At 39.2% G+C, this 17,005-nt stretch overlaps 2 protein-coding genes across 7 annotated transcripts in view; one reads left to right on the forward strand and one right to left on the reverse strand.

The window, feature by feature from the left end:
• Window positions 1-17,005, reverse strand: part of sdk1b (sidekick cell adhesion molecule 1b) — a 413,277-nt gene that overhangs the window by 256,701 nt on the left and 139,571 nt on the right. The window lies entirely within an intron of this gene.
• LOC118563213 lies at window positions 11,657-15,750 on the forward strand. Of its 4 annotated transcripts, none has more exons than XM_036137447.1 (8): window positions 11,657-12,276; window positions 12,448-12,498; window positions 12,587-12,934; window positions 13,020-13,082; window positions 13,278-13,370; window positions 13,667-13,759; window positions 14,402-14,545; window positions 15,240-15,750. In XM_036137447.1, the coding sequence occupies exons 1-8, from the start codon at window positions 12,177-12,179 to the stop codon at window positions 15,371-15,373; spliced, it is 1,026 nt and encodes a 341-aa protein (XP_035993340.1). In that variant the 5' UTR covers window positions 11,657-12,176; the 3' UTR covers window positions 15,374-15,750. The 4 variants fall into 4 exon arrangements, with proteins under 4 accessions (XP_035993340.1, XP_035993341.1, XP_035993342.1 ...); XM_036137448.1 differs by having other exon boundaries at window positions 13,670-13,759; XM_036137449.1 differs by having other exon boundaries at window positions 13,281-13,370.

Here is a 17,005-nt window from a genome sequence, read left to right on the forward strand (position 1 = left end):
ATCAAATCCTTCAGACAGATTGGTCAAAATGTTCCCTATCTAAGGAAACTTAGCAAATTGCATCAAGCCTTGACCAGCAGCATTCACTCTTAAAGAGCGTAGAGCTACAGTGGACAGTCGTCTGCATTGTTGATGGCGTCGCAGCAATCCCTCATATTAAGCATGCATGAAGTGACAGTGGAGAGGAAAACTCCCCTTTAACAAGAAGGAAAACCTCCAGCAGAACCAGGCTCAGTTAAAATAGTTTTTTTTTATTTGAATGTGACGTTACCAGTAGACAATCTCTATTGTACATCTTCTGCTGCCATGGAGACTCCTAATTAGCAAGGCTGGTTTATTGCTCTGTCATCGTTTTGGGTGCTTACCTGTTTGTTTGTTTGTTTGTTTGTTTATTTTTTTTTTATTAAACTAAAATCAAACAATGATCCAAGAACTGAGGCATGAGCCAAATTGGGATTGGTATCTACCATTTAATCCCTGACGCAGGTCTATTCAGTGCACAAATGAAGAGTGATAAGCCATCCTGACTAACTCTAAACTGAAGAAAGACCTGAAAGAGCACAGAGTCAGCGGAGGGCTAAAAAAAAAATATTTTCTGGTGCTGTTTTGACATGTTCAAAACTCTGATCCTATTATGCAGCGGCAAAATTTTATCAAAACTACAAAAGGAAGAAATTTACTTCGACAAAACCTCAGAGCAGGTGCTTAATTTTGTTTTAATGTTATGTTTTCTGGATCACCTTGCTGTTATTTACAGTGGCAAAGTATGGTCATCTTTGTTTAGTTTATCAGTTTACTTTAAACATTGTTAAATAACATTTATAGAGTAGGAAGTAATAACTCCAAAATGAAGTAAGAAGTATAAATGCATAACTTGCATATCATGGTGAAAACTGATGTAGCCACTGGTTAGAGTATTTTAAAGGGTCAGTTTTCAACATTAAGTATGAAAATAAAAAAAAGTCAGAATAAAATATATACAATTGGCACAATGTGAATTGTGCTATTCGGTTTAAAATAATAAAAGCTCTTCTGGTGGTGGCAGGAAAGCCAGTGGTCTCCAGTATTTTACGGCTACAGCCCCTCTGCAGTCATGAAAAGGAAAACACTCTGTGCAGTTTTCTTGTGTTCAAATATAATAAATATACTTTATATCTTTGCTTCAATTAAAGGGATATATAATGAAACAATAGAGCCTTTTACCACCAAAGCATCACTGTCAGTTTTTTGACCATATTCCTTTCATTCTGTCTTTACCTTCTACAACAACAGGGTCATGGTGAAAACATCTGACCTGGATCCCTGAATTAGCGCACGGTGCGCTAATGAAATACAGGATAATTAAGACACGATAAGGTCTGACATGAATGCTAAAAAGCTTAAATTGCTACCATGGTAACTTATGTCAAATTTGGCATTTAAATGCCTCAAGGATTAACTGTTGTAAGGTATTCTCATACGAGGGTTTTTATTCTTTTGGTCTCGGCTCCTTTTCTGTGATTATGTTCAGCTCTGGTGTCTCAACAGTGGAAAACAACATCCTTTAGAGCGACACTGGTAAGATGCATAAAAAAACTAAGATGTTTGGATTTTCTGGATGAAAGCAAAGAGTAATAAAACTCAAAACTTCAACAAAATTTCTAAAACAAACTGGAAATTGATGCAACTGCGCATACCTTTGCAAATCCAACCCTCATGCTACTAAAGTATAACGGTGGGTTTCCTGCCACGTCTGGCTCACCTTTGTATCGCTGTATCTCTGTTAAATATGTCAGTTTCCACGCATCACTAGTTTCTAGAGTTTGCTGAAACTGCAGGGGCTCCCCAATAATCCCTGCTTCTGACCTCAAAGGTTAAGCTTGCCTGCAAGCTGAATTCTTAAGGTATTTCTGCATTTACAAACACACAAGAATCCATCTTGTACCGCTCCCACCTCAACTGTTAGGGACCGAACCAAATCGGGCCGGCCAATCACGTTGCATTATTATAGTTTAAGGCGGGACACGCAGGTGTGAAACAAGCAAGACCTGATAAGCCCACAGCTGAACCAAAATAAACAAGGCAGTGCAGGACGTTTTGTCAGAATCCACAATTTTCACGTGTGTCACCATCCAGATAAGCGCGCCCTGACCTGGTTGTGGTTTCTCATGGTGACTGCTGCATATAACATATTCATTTGGTACTGTGTTTGGCTAAAACCCAACCTTTGGTAGGCGTCGTTTTGCCCAATTCAGCTAGGAAAGTTCTGCTGAATGTCGATTCAATGGGAGCAGGACCAGATTGATAATGTGCAAAACAGAGACTGCTACACATCTGGCTTGCCAGGTTACTCCAAGGTGACTGTTGAACAATCTCTACAACAGGGTTATCATCACAACACAAATAGCATTAGCTACCAAGGCGCTGTTTACTTCATTTATCATTTATGTTTTTAACTATTGTAGTATAAATAATTTTTACTTTGATTTCTGACAAAGACCATGCACCTGTTGATTGGAAACCTCCAGTGGGGTCCCTACCGGAGCTTTAAACGGTACATTTATACTAATTCTAATATTAAGTGTTAGACATAGGCAAATAAGAGCTCTTTACAAAATAACCTTGACAAAAAATACCAAGGCTTTATAGAGTCTTTGGTAATGCTCTCTCTAGTTATCGTGTTTATATTTGATGTTTACGTCTTTTATTTTGCTCTCAAAATGGTTCCCCAGTTCTCTTCACCTCCCTACTTTTTCACCAGCTGCAGTCTGTGTTGTTAATTAGACTCACCTGTTTTGCATTCGGTAATCGCCACCCTATTACACAGGCAACTGGGTTTCATTCACTCCTTCTCAGTTCCTCCTTTTATCCAGCTTTATTACGGCATCTTCTAGTGGTTTTTCTCTGAAACGCAGTTCATCCGTTTTGGTTTGCCGATGGACATACAACCTTGGTTAACTCATGTTTCCTTATCTGTTCTTCAACATACAGTATATCCACTCAACCTTACCCTGCCTCTCGTAGTTACACTTAGGACCTCAACAACAACAAATATTGATATATCTTTAACAGGAGTAATGGATACCTCCATGCTGTCACTTTATCAAATGTAAATATTTCTGAACAGCCACATTTGTCTTTCTTGTAAGCCATTTATAAAAATTTAGGAGCCCTCTGTCAGCCAGCTGACTTGGAGTGTGCAGAACTTAATGGTATGAGAAGATTTTAGTCGTTTGGAAACAACAGCATTTTAAAGACATTGAATAACTTGATATTTTGTGACCGGCCTATGCTCAGCTGTCATAATATTTTGCCCTTACTGTACAACTAGAAATTATTCAAACATCACTTTGAGATGTAATCTCAGAGATGAGCTTTGCAAAACTGAGTCATATCTTTAAGAAGAGAGCAAATTCCTGAAGCCATACATTAAGAGAAAACCCTTTTTAGACACAAATGTCGTTTGATCCTGAAAGCCACACATGACAGAACATTCAGTCTGCTTAATTAATCTCTTGAGGTTTAGCTGTTTAAATGCAATGTGAAGGACAGCTGAAGCTCACGTATAAAATACTTGATGTGTGTAAGCTGTAACCCAAAGAAGCAGACGTTTGGAAAAAAAGAGAAGATTTCTGTTAAAAACTGAATGCACTATATCCCTCCCCAACCTTGGACTGAACCTCAACCAGATAAAAGATTTCATGTGTTTTGCAGCGGACGTTTTTTTTCTCTCTCTCTCTCTCTCTCTCTCCACAGAGGTCATGCATGACCTCAGAAAACGTTTTATACATGAAACAGCCTGTTAGAGATGTGAAATGAAAAGGTGAAAAACACATGCAGGGCAAAGTCACTGCAGTCCTATCTTCCGTGACTAAAAAAGACCTGATGTGGAGTCATAGCACCGTTGCAAAACTTTTAGCAAAACCACCCGGTCTCCTGGGATCTTTTCAGCAAACGGTGCCATACACAGCAGGAATGTTGCAATCACTCTGTCTAGTGATAAAGGCATAGCTATGTGACAAGGACCAGAGGACGCAGTCCCACTAAAAATCACTTATTTTCCTTTGTAAAATTCACAAAAGTGCAACCTTCTGTAGACACATCCATCTATCTGCCTATCCATCCATCTATTTATCCTTTCATCCATGTTACTGCACTCATTTTAATAAGGACAGACTGTTTTTCTTGTTGAATAAATGAGTAGCAATCTACTGGTGGCAAACAAAAACTCAGAACCTTTGCATCCAATGTATCTTTGGCAAGAAATGTGGGCGAACGTATATGAAGAAGATGGATTTCTCTTCATCTATCAAAAAACAGACTCTCTGTTGGAAACATGTTTTGCCCCAGGATTATAAAATCTGCGGGATGCTGAGTTTAAGTGAAGGAACAACCTAGAGCAGAGAGATGAGGTTGTGGTATCCCTATCCCGGTTTATGCCTCAGCTACAACAGCTGGCTTGGGCAGGAAGGTAACAGCCAGACCACAGGTGTATGTCAGTGCTATTAGGGGTGTTCACTTTTGTGTCATGTGGTGAACATCTGCTGGGGTCTGCAGATTGTATTATTAAAATTAAATCAAAAACGTTTCTCTCCAAACAGTAACTCTTCATGCTAACCTAGGATGACTAGTTTCAACTGTGACTGTTTTCTTCTCTGTGTCTGAGCCAAATGAAGGAGTGTGTGACTGCAACTGTGGTCTGATTGTGTATCTTCTTCCATCCATCATGTGTAGAATTACCAAAAAATAACTTTTTAGGTAACTGAAACAGAAAAATGTTATATTAATAAGCTGAGTTATAGTTTGCCTGAAGTGACAGACTGTGTTTGTGGAAAGATTTTTTGAAAGCTACACCACCACTGAAACGTTTGAGGTCACCCAAAGAAAAGGTTAGAAAAAAATGTCCTTCAACCTTTTGTCAAACTATCCTCCATTTGCAGCAATTATAGACTTGCACACCTTTGTTATTGTAGTTGTCAGTTTGTTGAGGTAATCTGAAGTAATGCCAAACTTCTGAGCAGTTGTGCACATTTACTGTAGTTCAGTTTTTCCCTCATGAGTAAAAAACGGGCTAATTGTGTGGCGAAAGATGAGATCTGCACAAATAATTCTGGCTCACATGTATAAAGTAGATTATTCTGATGGAACAGATATTGGGAAAATTGGCACCGCTGATGCTTGGTGTACATCACAGTCATAAACAGAGCTGAGTTGCAACGTCTGCTTGAACTGTGGCACATTTTTAAGTTTCAAATTGTGCGTTTTTTGTTGTAAGTTGTGTTGTAACACTGTGGTAAAGTAAAGAAAAACTGGGCTTGCCACAGTGCATTTTTAGATTCCTGGTGTATGGTGCTGGTTAGTTAAGTCTCAAAGCTATGCTAGAAAACATATTCAGACTTGGATACACTGTCATAGAAATCTTACCTTTATTAACTTAATTTCACGTTGCACAATTTGCTAACAATAAATTTTCCATCGGTGGCCTTTCTGATATGCATTGATTTCTAAGTTTAGTGCAAATGGTAAGTCTTCAATCTTTTGCGACTTCTTTCTTCATTCTTGGCTGTCTTGTGCTCACTTTTTTCTTTTTCCTCCTAAATCTTCCGTTTTAGTTATTAGAAATTTACCTTCTCACTCAATTTTACAGAAGGTTTTTGTCCTTTTATGACCAAATTAGTCTCTAATACTGAGGTCCCACAGCTGCACTTCAATCAGGATAAAGTGTGGACTTTCCACGGGCCATTGCAACACCTTAGCCTCTTTCACACATCGCCTCTCAAGCTTGTGTGCCTTGGTGTCTCGTGTAAAAATACGGAGGCAGAATGGAGGGTTTTAAGTTAATCCACCCCTGATATGCCTCTGAGCCACCTCTGCTTGGCATGTGTGACCTACCAAAAGGGAAAAGACCTGGCTTCACAAAGATGTCTCTTTTGTGTTAATGTACATGCAACTGATGTGTAAGAAAGGGTTTTATTTCTGTTCCTTTTTTAGCTATTCTGTTGCCGATTTGCTGCTGTGTTTGGGATCATTGTCTTCATGCATGACCCAATTCCAGCCAAGCCTGAGCTGGCACACAGGTGACCTTGCATTTAATTTGGGAATAATTTGCTGTCATTTCCTCATCCACTGCAGAGGTAATATTTGTATGCATGATCCATAGTGCAGTGCATATTTGTGCTGATAGGCTGTGCTTTTACCAAAAGTGGTACTATGCATTAGATCACAGCATTTGCCCTTTTATGTTGTCTTTTTTAATAACACCGTTTCAAAGCTCTTGATTTTTTTTGTTTGTTTTGTTTTTCAAAAATGGTTTTGTAAATCCAGGCTTTGCTGCAATGTTCTTCTTATAAGGATGAGCTCTTCTGCAGCCAGGCTGAATAAGTAATGGTGCTCTCATGAACTTAAACATTTAATATCCTAAATTAAGTATGTAGTCAGTTTAAATCTATTAAATCCATATATATATATATATATTAGGGCTGGGTATCATCTAGGATGAGCCGATTCGATACGATTCTCGATACACAGCTCACGATACGATACGATTCTCGATACATAGCTCAGCTTGATTTGATTCCAATATCGATATTTATTACTTTGAATTAATGCTCAGTGATTCAATCACCAAAATCAGCCAAATATTATGTTTATGTTCTATTTATTGATCACAGACATATTAACAGGAAAATAAAGTGCATTTGCTTCAATGCATTTAACGTGTCACAGAAACCAAAAATGTGCCCAAACATCTGATTTTAGGGTCAAAGGAGCTTCTAAAATCCTGTCGGCCGTTCCACAAATTCGTCTCACTCGCTCTCCTTCGCTGTGAACTGTAATGGTTGCGCTGTAATAACGCCCCCTAGGGTCTTCGGTTCTCCACAATCACTATCAAGCTATTTCTGGATAATGTTCACCTAAACTAGTGCACTTTCACATCTCCCACAGGTGCTGGGTCCCAGGTATTAAGTGTTCACTTATATACAGTAATCTTGTAATTTCTTTATTTATTTATTTATGTTCTTTCACTTTCTTTTTTCAAATATCACATTACACATGTCAGCTTACATAATAATATATATGATTTAGCAATGGCATCTAGGTGTTATTCGAGTGTATCTGTTGCTTTATGTCTGTTGGTTGTGCTGTTCTTTTTGTGTCTCTTTCCAGGTGATGGAGCAGACAAAGAAGGTTTTATCATTCTCTCCCTTTTATCTCCTCTTTCTTTCACCTCTACTCTTTTTTTTCTTTTCTTTCACTTTTTGTTCTTCCTTTACTCTCCCATTGTCATGTCCATATAATTTGAAATTCTCCTTGCAGGAATCATAATAAAGCTATTTACAAGCATAAATCAAGTGGAGCACTATGGCGAAAGCCGTTTGCTCCACTTGTAAAAGCAAAATCTGTCGAGCTCTATCTGGCATTGAGACATCAATTCCTATTGCCATATTGCTAGACAGGACACTGGGGAGAAAAAAAAAAAAAAAAAAAAAAAAAAAAACGCCCCCTAGAGGTTGGGAGGTATATCGATATTGAAAGCCAGAATATCGATATTAAATCGTTTTTAAAAATATCGATATTAATCTTTATATCGATTTTTATGCACAGCCCTAATATATATATATATATATATATATATATATATATATATATATATATATATATATATATATATATATATATATATATACTGCTCAAAAAAATAAAGGGAACGCTTAAACTACACAATGTAGCTCCAAGTCAATCACACATCTGTGAAATCAAACTGTCCACTTAGGAAGCTAAAGATAATCAGGTTCACCTGCTGTTGTGCAAATACAATAGACAACAGGTGGAAACTACAGGCAATTAGTAACACTCCCTCAATAAAGGAGTGGTTCTGCAGGTGGTGACCACCACAGACCACTTCTCAGTTCCTCTGCTTTCTGGCTGATGTTTTGGTCACTTTTGAATGTTGGCGGCGCTTTCACTCTAGTGGTAGCATGAGACGGAGTCTACTTCCTCTTATCTCTCAAACTACATGCTGTTGGCTATACATAAAAAAAAAGAAATTCTTTGCTTACTGGGTCAATTTTCTGAAAAGCATACAGATCATATTACCCATGTGTGTCATTCTTGCTTTGCCTACACAGAGACAAACGCGGTAAATTGATCAAAAACGATTAAGAAAAAAGCTCAACTGATAAGCCTTTAGTGGGTATGGTGCCGCCCACTGATGGCATTGTGACACTGCCATAGAAACATGAAAAAAAACGTTGGGCATGCCACGCACACACAACTAATGTGAAGTAAACACAGCAGCATGGCGGGGGATCGGACACACAGGGACGCCATAACCAAGGCACAACAACGTACAGCACCATCTTTGTTGTTACTTGTGAGAGCGAGGTACATATGTGGTTTTCAAATGTATCCACTCTGGGATGTGGTTTCAAGAATTATTGTTTACGGTCTCCCAAAACACCGCATCCACGTAGACAGACAGCCTAAACGACAAAATACGTACAGGACCTTGTGCAACAACATCCCGTTACATTTGTATTCAGTACCACTAATTCAGGGGCCGAGGCAGCTGATAAACTTTAACAGGTTTTCACTTTGAGCCAAGAGGTGGATGAGGTGATGGATATAACATCATGAAGAAATCAAAAGCTTAGCGTTTCGTGTGTTTGAGTGTATTTCAAGCCTTGAATAAGTGAATGGTTTTAACAGCAGTTGGATGTGCCTGATGCAAGTTTGTAAAATTTAACAAACTGAATAAACATTCTTTGGCTTAAATCTTCTATGACATGTGGTTCTCTTGGCCAATGTTTCTTTTATGTAGGGAAATTGTAATATAATCATAATTTACTGCTACAAACTGCAATGTGATATCTTTGGCAGAACATGGTTGATCCACGGACACTTTGTCGCGTTCTTTCCCCAAGAATGTCAAAGTTTAGCCTTTATCGTGAGCACACACATTGCATGGAGGGTGTGCCCCAATGACTTCAACTGAGTGGTTGAACCTTCGGTACTGTGCAGACTACGCAAGAACAGAAAGTTTATTGCAAAATTAGTTATCGACAAGGGGGCAGGAGCTGAGTCAGTGCTTTGCATATTCCAGTGTGACAGTATATAACACAAATCTTCAGATAACCACAAAGCAGGCAGCTTTAAAGCTAAAAGGCAATGAACGGGTTCACAAGTCAGTGAGTGTGTGATCTGTAGAAAGTGTTTAATAACGGCTGAGGTGGCAGTTATTATCAAGTGGTTGGGTTAGAGTATGGAAATAATTTAGAGATGATTGTGGGTTAAAGAGCTTCTTATACTTGTGAGCTAGACCCTCAATCAGTAAAGCTCTGCACCAAAATAGCTTCTTTAGAAAAATGCCACAATAAGTCCTCGACCTTTCTACCGTGTAGAAATAACAATAGCAATCATTACTGCATTTGATCTTTCATAAGCATGAAAGTTAATAATTGACATTCAAATAGCTTATTTTATTTGTGACAGACTGTCACAAAAGATATTTAGTCTCACATCACAGTTGTCAAAGAAAACCCAAAGTCTAAGCAAACAAGAGTGGGTTTAACAGTAAAGAGGTCTGGAAATTCCTAATGTGTTTTTTTATTGGGAAATCAGAATCGTCAACGGAAACATTACCAAATATTACAAAAAAAAAATCTGTAAACTCTTTGGGTGGAAACCTTCTGCGCTTATTCAGCACCTTTAACCTTTGGCGAAATTTAAACTCTTCTTTGCAACATGTTGCTCATTCACGCAGGCATTGGTCGACACAAGTTGCACTCACACACCGACGCGAGGCGCTGGCATATCATCAGGAGCAACTAAAGGTTCAATGTCTTTCCTGGGGGCACTTTGGAACGTGGGCAGGGGATCGAGCCAAACCGCTGTTGGGGGACAAGCCGCTCTATCACCCGAAAACACTTAGTAACGGCTGACAAACAGAGGCCCCAGATCGTGCACTGGTGATTACCATATGGTAAAAACTACTTTTAATATGTTCAAGTGCACTCAAATGAAATTATTGAAAGCTTTTATCCTAAAACACATCTAGGTAAAATCTGTTGATACTCTGACCGCTAACTGAAAGAATGCTTCATTTCCCCTGAAATGTGATCTAGTTAAAACCAATCCTTTAATCTATACCTGCCTATATTATGTGAGTAAACAGATAAACGTAGGAAAAGAAAGGCGTTATTGGTTATTTTTGCAAACCCTTAATAAATTTGAATATAATTGAAAAGTTAATTTATTTCAGAAACTCATCATACGATGTTCCACTGATGCAGGAATTGATGCAAAGGGAACCCCAACAAGAACTGAGTACATTTACTGTAAACTACATGGAGATACCAGTTTAGTAGGACAACAACTCTATTATCCTCTCTTTAATGATCTTAGGCAAATATTCCAACTTTCAGAGGTGCTGAATTTAGTTTTATGCCACCACAATGAACTAAAATAAACACAGAAATGTCTAAATGTATATAGATCATACCACTTTTGCTGATTGAATTAAATTACTGAAATAAATCAACTTTTCAATTATATTTTAATCTATTTAGATGCATCTGTTCTAGAGTTGGGGCGGTACAGATAAAATATGTCACTCTTTGCTGATCCTAATTTTATCATGATTCCACTTCATAGAAAATTTTACTTAGAAACGCTCTTTTCCCAGTTTTGTAAGTATTTTATTAACTCTTTTCCAAATTTACCATAATGTGTCAAGAGCAAAAGACATTTAACTTGCTGTCATACTTTATGTTTTTTTTGGCTTACTTGAACAAATGTATTTTAATTGTAAAAGAAAATCAACATCACCATTCAGGTAAAATGCATACTTCAACATAAGAGATTATAGTGTATAATGGTCTGTCACTTTTTAATTGACGGGTGATTAATGACCCTAATCATTTCCGGTCCCCCTTGATTTCCGGTCTCCCCTTTGATTTCCGGTCCCCCCTCCCAATTTCCGGTCCCCGTTGATTTCCGGCCCCCCTCCCTCGATTTCCGGCCTCCCTTGACTTCCGGCCTCCCTCGATTTCTGGCCCCTCTTGATATCCGGCCTCCCTTTGATTTCCTGCCTTACCCATATTATATTATTGTCATTAATACGATATTATTATTAATATAGTTATTAACTTTATTATCGTGATTATTTAAGTATGTCTAATGATTCCTTTAATACACATCCAGCTACTTAATTCAGTTTATCCACATCCAGTTATTTAATTTATCTTATACACATCCAATGATTTAATTTTTATCCACATTCAGTTATTTAATTTTTATACACGCTCAATCTGATGCTTAGCAGCAGCATACCACCCATATTAAATGATGATATTAATTATAATACAATTCACTTTATAATTATATCTATTTATTTCGGTTGTACACACGCAATTAATGTATCTTATACGCACTCAATCTAACGCTCAGCAGCAGACCAGCCACACTCTACGTGGAAAAAACCTCCTTCCCGCACCGTTGTGATTGCGCTGAAATAGAGAATCCTTAATCTTTAATCCTGATATAAAGCTCAAGTCAGTCCTCCCTCCAAACTAAAGGTTTGGAGCGTCCTCATACTACGGTGGACAGTGTCTTACTGACCACAGGTTTTTGGGTCACGACCTAAATTTCACGAGTTCTGTAGAGGAGGGGAGGAGCTGTGTCAAAACACATGTGTGGCACTGCAGGAAGGGGGACAATATCGATCCGGCATTTGCAGTCAGCAAATTCGTGCAGGGCGTTATCTTATCATTTTCACACAACAGCAAAACCTTCCTTTCAACGAGCATGACATCCTTTCATTGTTAGTTAATAAACAAAAACACCGAGCCACTCAGTTATCTTCATCAACAGAGTGTCTGCTCAGCGCAGATCAGTGGATGGACACTACACTTCCTGGTCAGCTAGGGAGCCGAACAGGAAACCTCCCTGTTATCTCAATAAACCAGTGACCATCGCCGCTCAGTGCGCCACACACCAGGCCATTGTTAGTTAGCAGAACAGGAAAGCGTTTCAACTTATCTGAATAAGACACTGCTCCGCGCAGGTCGAGGTATCCGGGGCCTCGGTAAAACTTAGTATACCGCTGGAAGTCACGACTCTCTCGGTAAACGCATCCTCTCAGTACCAGAAATGTATAAAGATGCTCATTCGGTGCAAGGTAGTCATCACTCGAGATCATGCAAGAAACCTCTTCAGCTTCGCTCCTCACTAACGCTCTGATCCACCCCGAGGGTCAGAACGCAAGCTCCAACCCACAACATGGCATACGCTTCTTTGGTAAGTTCTAATGAATATATTCTAACGATGTTTTAAGTTATACGTTGAATATACGGTGGGGGAATCCCCCCTATGACGCCACTGATCATGTGATACCGTAGTAATGTCACTTGGGGAATCCCCCCTTACGCTTTTCGGCTGTGTAACAATATATGTTTAATTATTTTTCAGACCTCACAGGTGTGGAGCAAGAAAATGTACTTTTAACACCGTTCAACTACGGTAGGATTTGCTTTCATAAAGATAAAGTATCTAAAGTATTTAAAGATACTAATACGTTGTTTTAACCATTTTATTTTTATTGTTTTAGGTTTTTTTGATGAGACGAGCGGTAATCCTTACCTACAGCACGGTGTTCACCAGGCTCAGCCGCAAAGAACCCGGCCAGAGAGCAAACTTACACTGAAAAACCGCCCGTCCCGAAGCAAAACCCGCCAGGACTTTGCCTCGCAAAATACGTCTACCCCTAAACAAGAAACAGATAAAGTCATTGATCTGCGTACACCGCCGCCGGTTCGCCAACCTCTCTTCCTCCAATCAGCGGTAGCGGGTATTCAACCTCGCCAGCTGTTTGTAGCACAAACACCCACCCTGCAAAACAACCAAGTCCAAACGGATGTACCACAAGCAACGATTCCACCAGCAAACCATACCAATCGTAAGTTTCTTTATAACTCTGAAACTATCGATTTTATGTTTCTCAACCAGCCCCGTTTCATGTTCTCACTGTATGCCATTGACAGTCACACTGAGCGTTGAAACTTCAGTTCAGACGGTTCAAGACCAGCGGGAGACTACATCATACGGTAGGTAATTTGTGGGACATTCATGTGGCGTGCTACGTTAACACGCAGTTTCCGCTCTAGTTTCACGTGGGTTCGATTCCCCGGTGTGATGCATTTTTTATTTTATTTTTTTAATCTTTTTTATGTATTTCTGCTGCAATCATTGTATGCGTGTAATTCACTCCATTAAAAAGCTCCGTCTTTCTTTCTTAACAGAAGCAGCCCTCCTGAGGGAAAACGGTGCTGAAGGTGCAGAGATACAACCCCCTAACGCACCTCAAACTGATCTGCCAGCAACCTCTTCAGACGGTGAGTAATACAGTTTTTTTTCATTAATTAACTTAATAGTTAATTTATTATTTCTTTTTTTTACACTCTTAAAGTTTAAACTACTGTTCTGCACGGTTCAAAAACCTCCCTCCCTCTGTATGTTTCAGTTTCTCACTCTTTCAGTGTGTGTGTGTGTGTGTGTGTGTGTGTGTGTGTGTGTGTGTGTGTGTGTGTGTGTGTGTGTGTGTGTGTGTGTGTGTGTGTTTATTTCTGCTGCAATCATTGTATGCGTGTAATTCGCTCCATTAAAAAGCTCCGTCTTTCTTTCTTAACAGAAGCAGCCCTCCTGAGGGAAAACGGTGCTGAAGGTGCAGAGATACAACCCCCTAACGCACCTCAAACTGATCTGCCAGCAACCTCTTCAGACGGTGAGTAATACAGTTTTTTTTCATTAATTAACTTAATAGTTAATTTATTATTTCTTTATTTACACTCTTAAAGTTTAAACTACTGTTCTGCAAGGTTCGAAAATATCCAAGGCCTCCTTCCCTCTGTGTGTGTGTGTGTGTGTGTGTGTGTGTGTGTGTGTGTGTGTGTGTGTGTGTGTGTGCATGTTCTACCATCTTAATGGGGACCATCACAGGTTTTTAACCTTTGAAGTCAGGACATTTTACAAAGTATGGCAGTGTTAACCTCTGTGTGTGTGTGTGTGTGTGTGTGTGTGTGTGTGTGTGTGTGTGTGTGTGTGTGTGTGTGTGTGTGTGTGTGTGTGTGTATGTTCTACCATCTTAATGGGGACCATCACAGGTTTTTAACCTTTGAAGTCAGGACATTTTACAAAGTATGGCAGTGTTAACCTCTGTGTGTGTGTGTGTGTGTGTGTGTGTGTGTGTGTGTGTGTGTGTGTGTGTGTGTGTGTGTGTGTGTGTGTGTGTGTGTGTGTGTGTGTGTGTGTGTGTGTTCGAATCAGGCCTCTCCTCACTTTTCAACCCCATATGCTGTTTTTACTCATTTATTTAATTGTATTTACTTATTTATATCTATATACATATATTTTTTTATTTTTGCAGCCCGTGATACGATCCGGAGAAGACGATCCTTAAGAAAGAGGAAAAGACCCAGTCTCATTACACTAAGTTCTACCCTCAAGATAGTCCAGAGAGTGATTCCGAAGCTCGAGACAAAAGTGATTACGATTCGAAGGCTTGCAACGGGTAAATAATTTCTTTCGCCTACAATAAATAATGAAATCAATAAATCCCTATGTCCTTCTTTGTTAAATCTCTGTATTTACAATTAGTTTATTATATCATAACGAATCATTGTTCTTCCACCTCTTCACACACATGAAATCACCTTTTTCTACAATTAGGCCACCGTATAATAAAATGAATAAATCCTCCGCATCCTTTTTTCTTTATTATATAATAATGAATCAATGCATTTCACCTATTTCTAAATATGAAAGCATCCTTTTTCTACAATTAGGCCGCCGTATAATAAAATGAATAAATCCTCCGCATCCTTTTTTCTTTATTATATAATAATGAATCAATGCATTTCACCTATTTCTAAATATGAAAGCATCCTTTTTCTACAATTAGGCCGCCGTATAATAAAATGAATAAATCCTCCGCATCCTTTTTTCTTTATTATATAATAATGAATCAATGCATTTCACCTATTTCTAAATATGAAAGCATCCTTTTCTACAATTGGGCAGTCGTATAATAACTCCCCATTCATACTATATTAAATATCTGTATTTACAATTAGTTCATGGCATATTAAAACATTATATTTTCATCTCTTTCCACATATGAAACTACCTTTTTCTACAAATAGCTTGTAATATAATAAATGAATGTTTTATTCTTTCCTGATTATAGTTGTTCTGTTCTATTACAGAAGCTGCATCGATTATTCAACAAATTCCATACTGCGGCCGCAGAGGAACCTACTACAGTCGGAGAGCTGAGGAGCTTCTGAGAAACTGCATCTTTCTCCTGAAAGAAAGCGCCAAGATCTCATTGCTACAGTAGAGTTAACCTTTTAAATTGTGACCTCTGTTAAAATGGGTAGCCAGCAACTGAGAAATGCATTGAATGAAATTGTTGAAGCTGTGAATGAACTCCGTAATCTCCCTGTACACCCTGCAACCGAATTTCTCAATCTAACCCCAAATTCCCCAGTCAGAACTCAGGGTCCAGATTTGGACCTTGAATGTTTACTATCTGTAGAACGAGCCATCGAACGATTAAATGATTCTTTCTCTCAACCATACTCGCCTGAAAATAATTCCTTAGAGTTTCAACAGCAAGTTACAAACGCTTTACACGAAATCACACAAATGGTTAATGACCTTCAAAATCTTCCTGTTCAGCATGTGCCTGGTTCTTTCAATGTAGCTCCACATTCACCGTCCAAGTTAGAACAAGCGGTCCATCAATTAAACGTTTCTCTCTCTCAAACATTTAGCCCTAATCCTACAAACGCTCAGTATGTGCAACACGGTGGGGCTCTTGTAGAAAACGGTGAACAAAATCCCACTGGTTCTTTCAATACTGCTTTGCCAAATCCCACATCCAACCAGCCTCAACAGCCATCTCTCATTGCACCCGACCGAGCGGATCAACCCTGCACCAGTCATGGACAGTCAGCTGCAAACAGCTCTGAACATACCCAACTAACTCAGAGAGAGCGAGAAGGTTTCAATGTTACAGAAATAAGACGTCCTTTCAACGTCATTGCCTCGCGAGCCGGCGACGCTCCCAACCCCGCCGAATTTTACACACAAGTGTATCACATTCTCACAGAGCTCGCAGAGTCAGCTGCTCGTTTGGCCTCTCGTAGCGATATTATCCAACTAGAGTTGAGCGGAGAAGGATTTTCTCATCACGCCATCGTTCAGGTAAATGATGAACGTGATTCAATTCTGCCTGCATTTCTGGAATTTTTAGAGGAGCTAACGCAGTCAAACGCAGAATTGCCGGATCCAAACAACTTAGAAATGATTGTTCAGGTTGTAAGAAACCCTCATGGAGGTGTCAAACGTAAAGCCGAAAAAACATTGGACTGTGAACTGATTCGTAAAAAACGTCAACATTTGTATATCGTCGCCAATCGTTCTGATCAGCTTTGTTTTTCAATCAGTCTTGCCCATCTGTGTAACCCTGCTTTTACAGATGCCCAAGCCGTGCAGCAAGCTGTACTTTGGCAACGCACAGCGGGCCTCACAGAGCAAACCCCCGTCACTTTCAGCGACGTGCAAAAATTTGAAAAGATTGTCAACAGGAAAATTGTCGTTTTCTATAAAGACGGTAAGGACGCAATGCTTCGTAAATTCCAGACTGACTTTTCCGATCGTTCAAATCCTCTTTTTCTGCTTCTGTTCAAAAACCATTATTACGGCATTAAAAACCTGACAGGGTTCACCGGTTCTAACTATATTTGCAACTACTGTTTTACCGGTTTCCAAAACATAAACAGGCATAACTGCGAAGGTCATTGTTCAGTTTGTCTTGATCCGAAATGTACTCTGCAACAGCACAACTCTGTACAATGCACAGATTGTAAACGAATCTGCCGTAATTCATTCTGCCTCGATAGACACAAGGTCCCCAGATTGAGACCTAACCTCGGAAAGCATGTGAGTAACTGCGAAACAACTAAAT

The sequence above is a fragment of the Fundulus heteroclitus genome, chromosome 5 (genome assembly GCF_011125445.2).
Source record: "Fundulus heteroclitus isolate FHET01 chromosome 5, MU-UCD_Fhet_4.1, whole genome shotgun sequence".
Taxonomy (NCBI): domain Eukaryota; kingdom Metazoa; phylum Chordata; class Actinopteri; order Cyprinodontiformes; family Fundulidae; genus Fundulus; species Fundulus heteroclitus.

What these genes read in the sequence shown, in the direction of transcription:
- LOC118563213 (XM_036137447.1), top strand. Translation starts at nt 12,177, where the DNA reads ATGCAAGAAACCTCTTCAGCTTCGCTCCTCACTAACGCTCTGATCCAC. An exon ending in ACATGGCATACGCTTCTTTG is followed by an intron (nt 12,277 to 12,447) that starts GTAAGTTCTAAT and finishes ATTATTTTTCAG; the next exon opens with ACCTCACAGGTGTGGAGCAA. An exon ending in TTTAACACCGTTCAACTACG is followed by an intron (nt 12,499 to 12,586) that starts GTAGGATTTGCT and finishes TTATTGTTTTAG; the next exon opens with GTTTTTTTGATGAGACGAGC.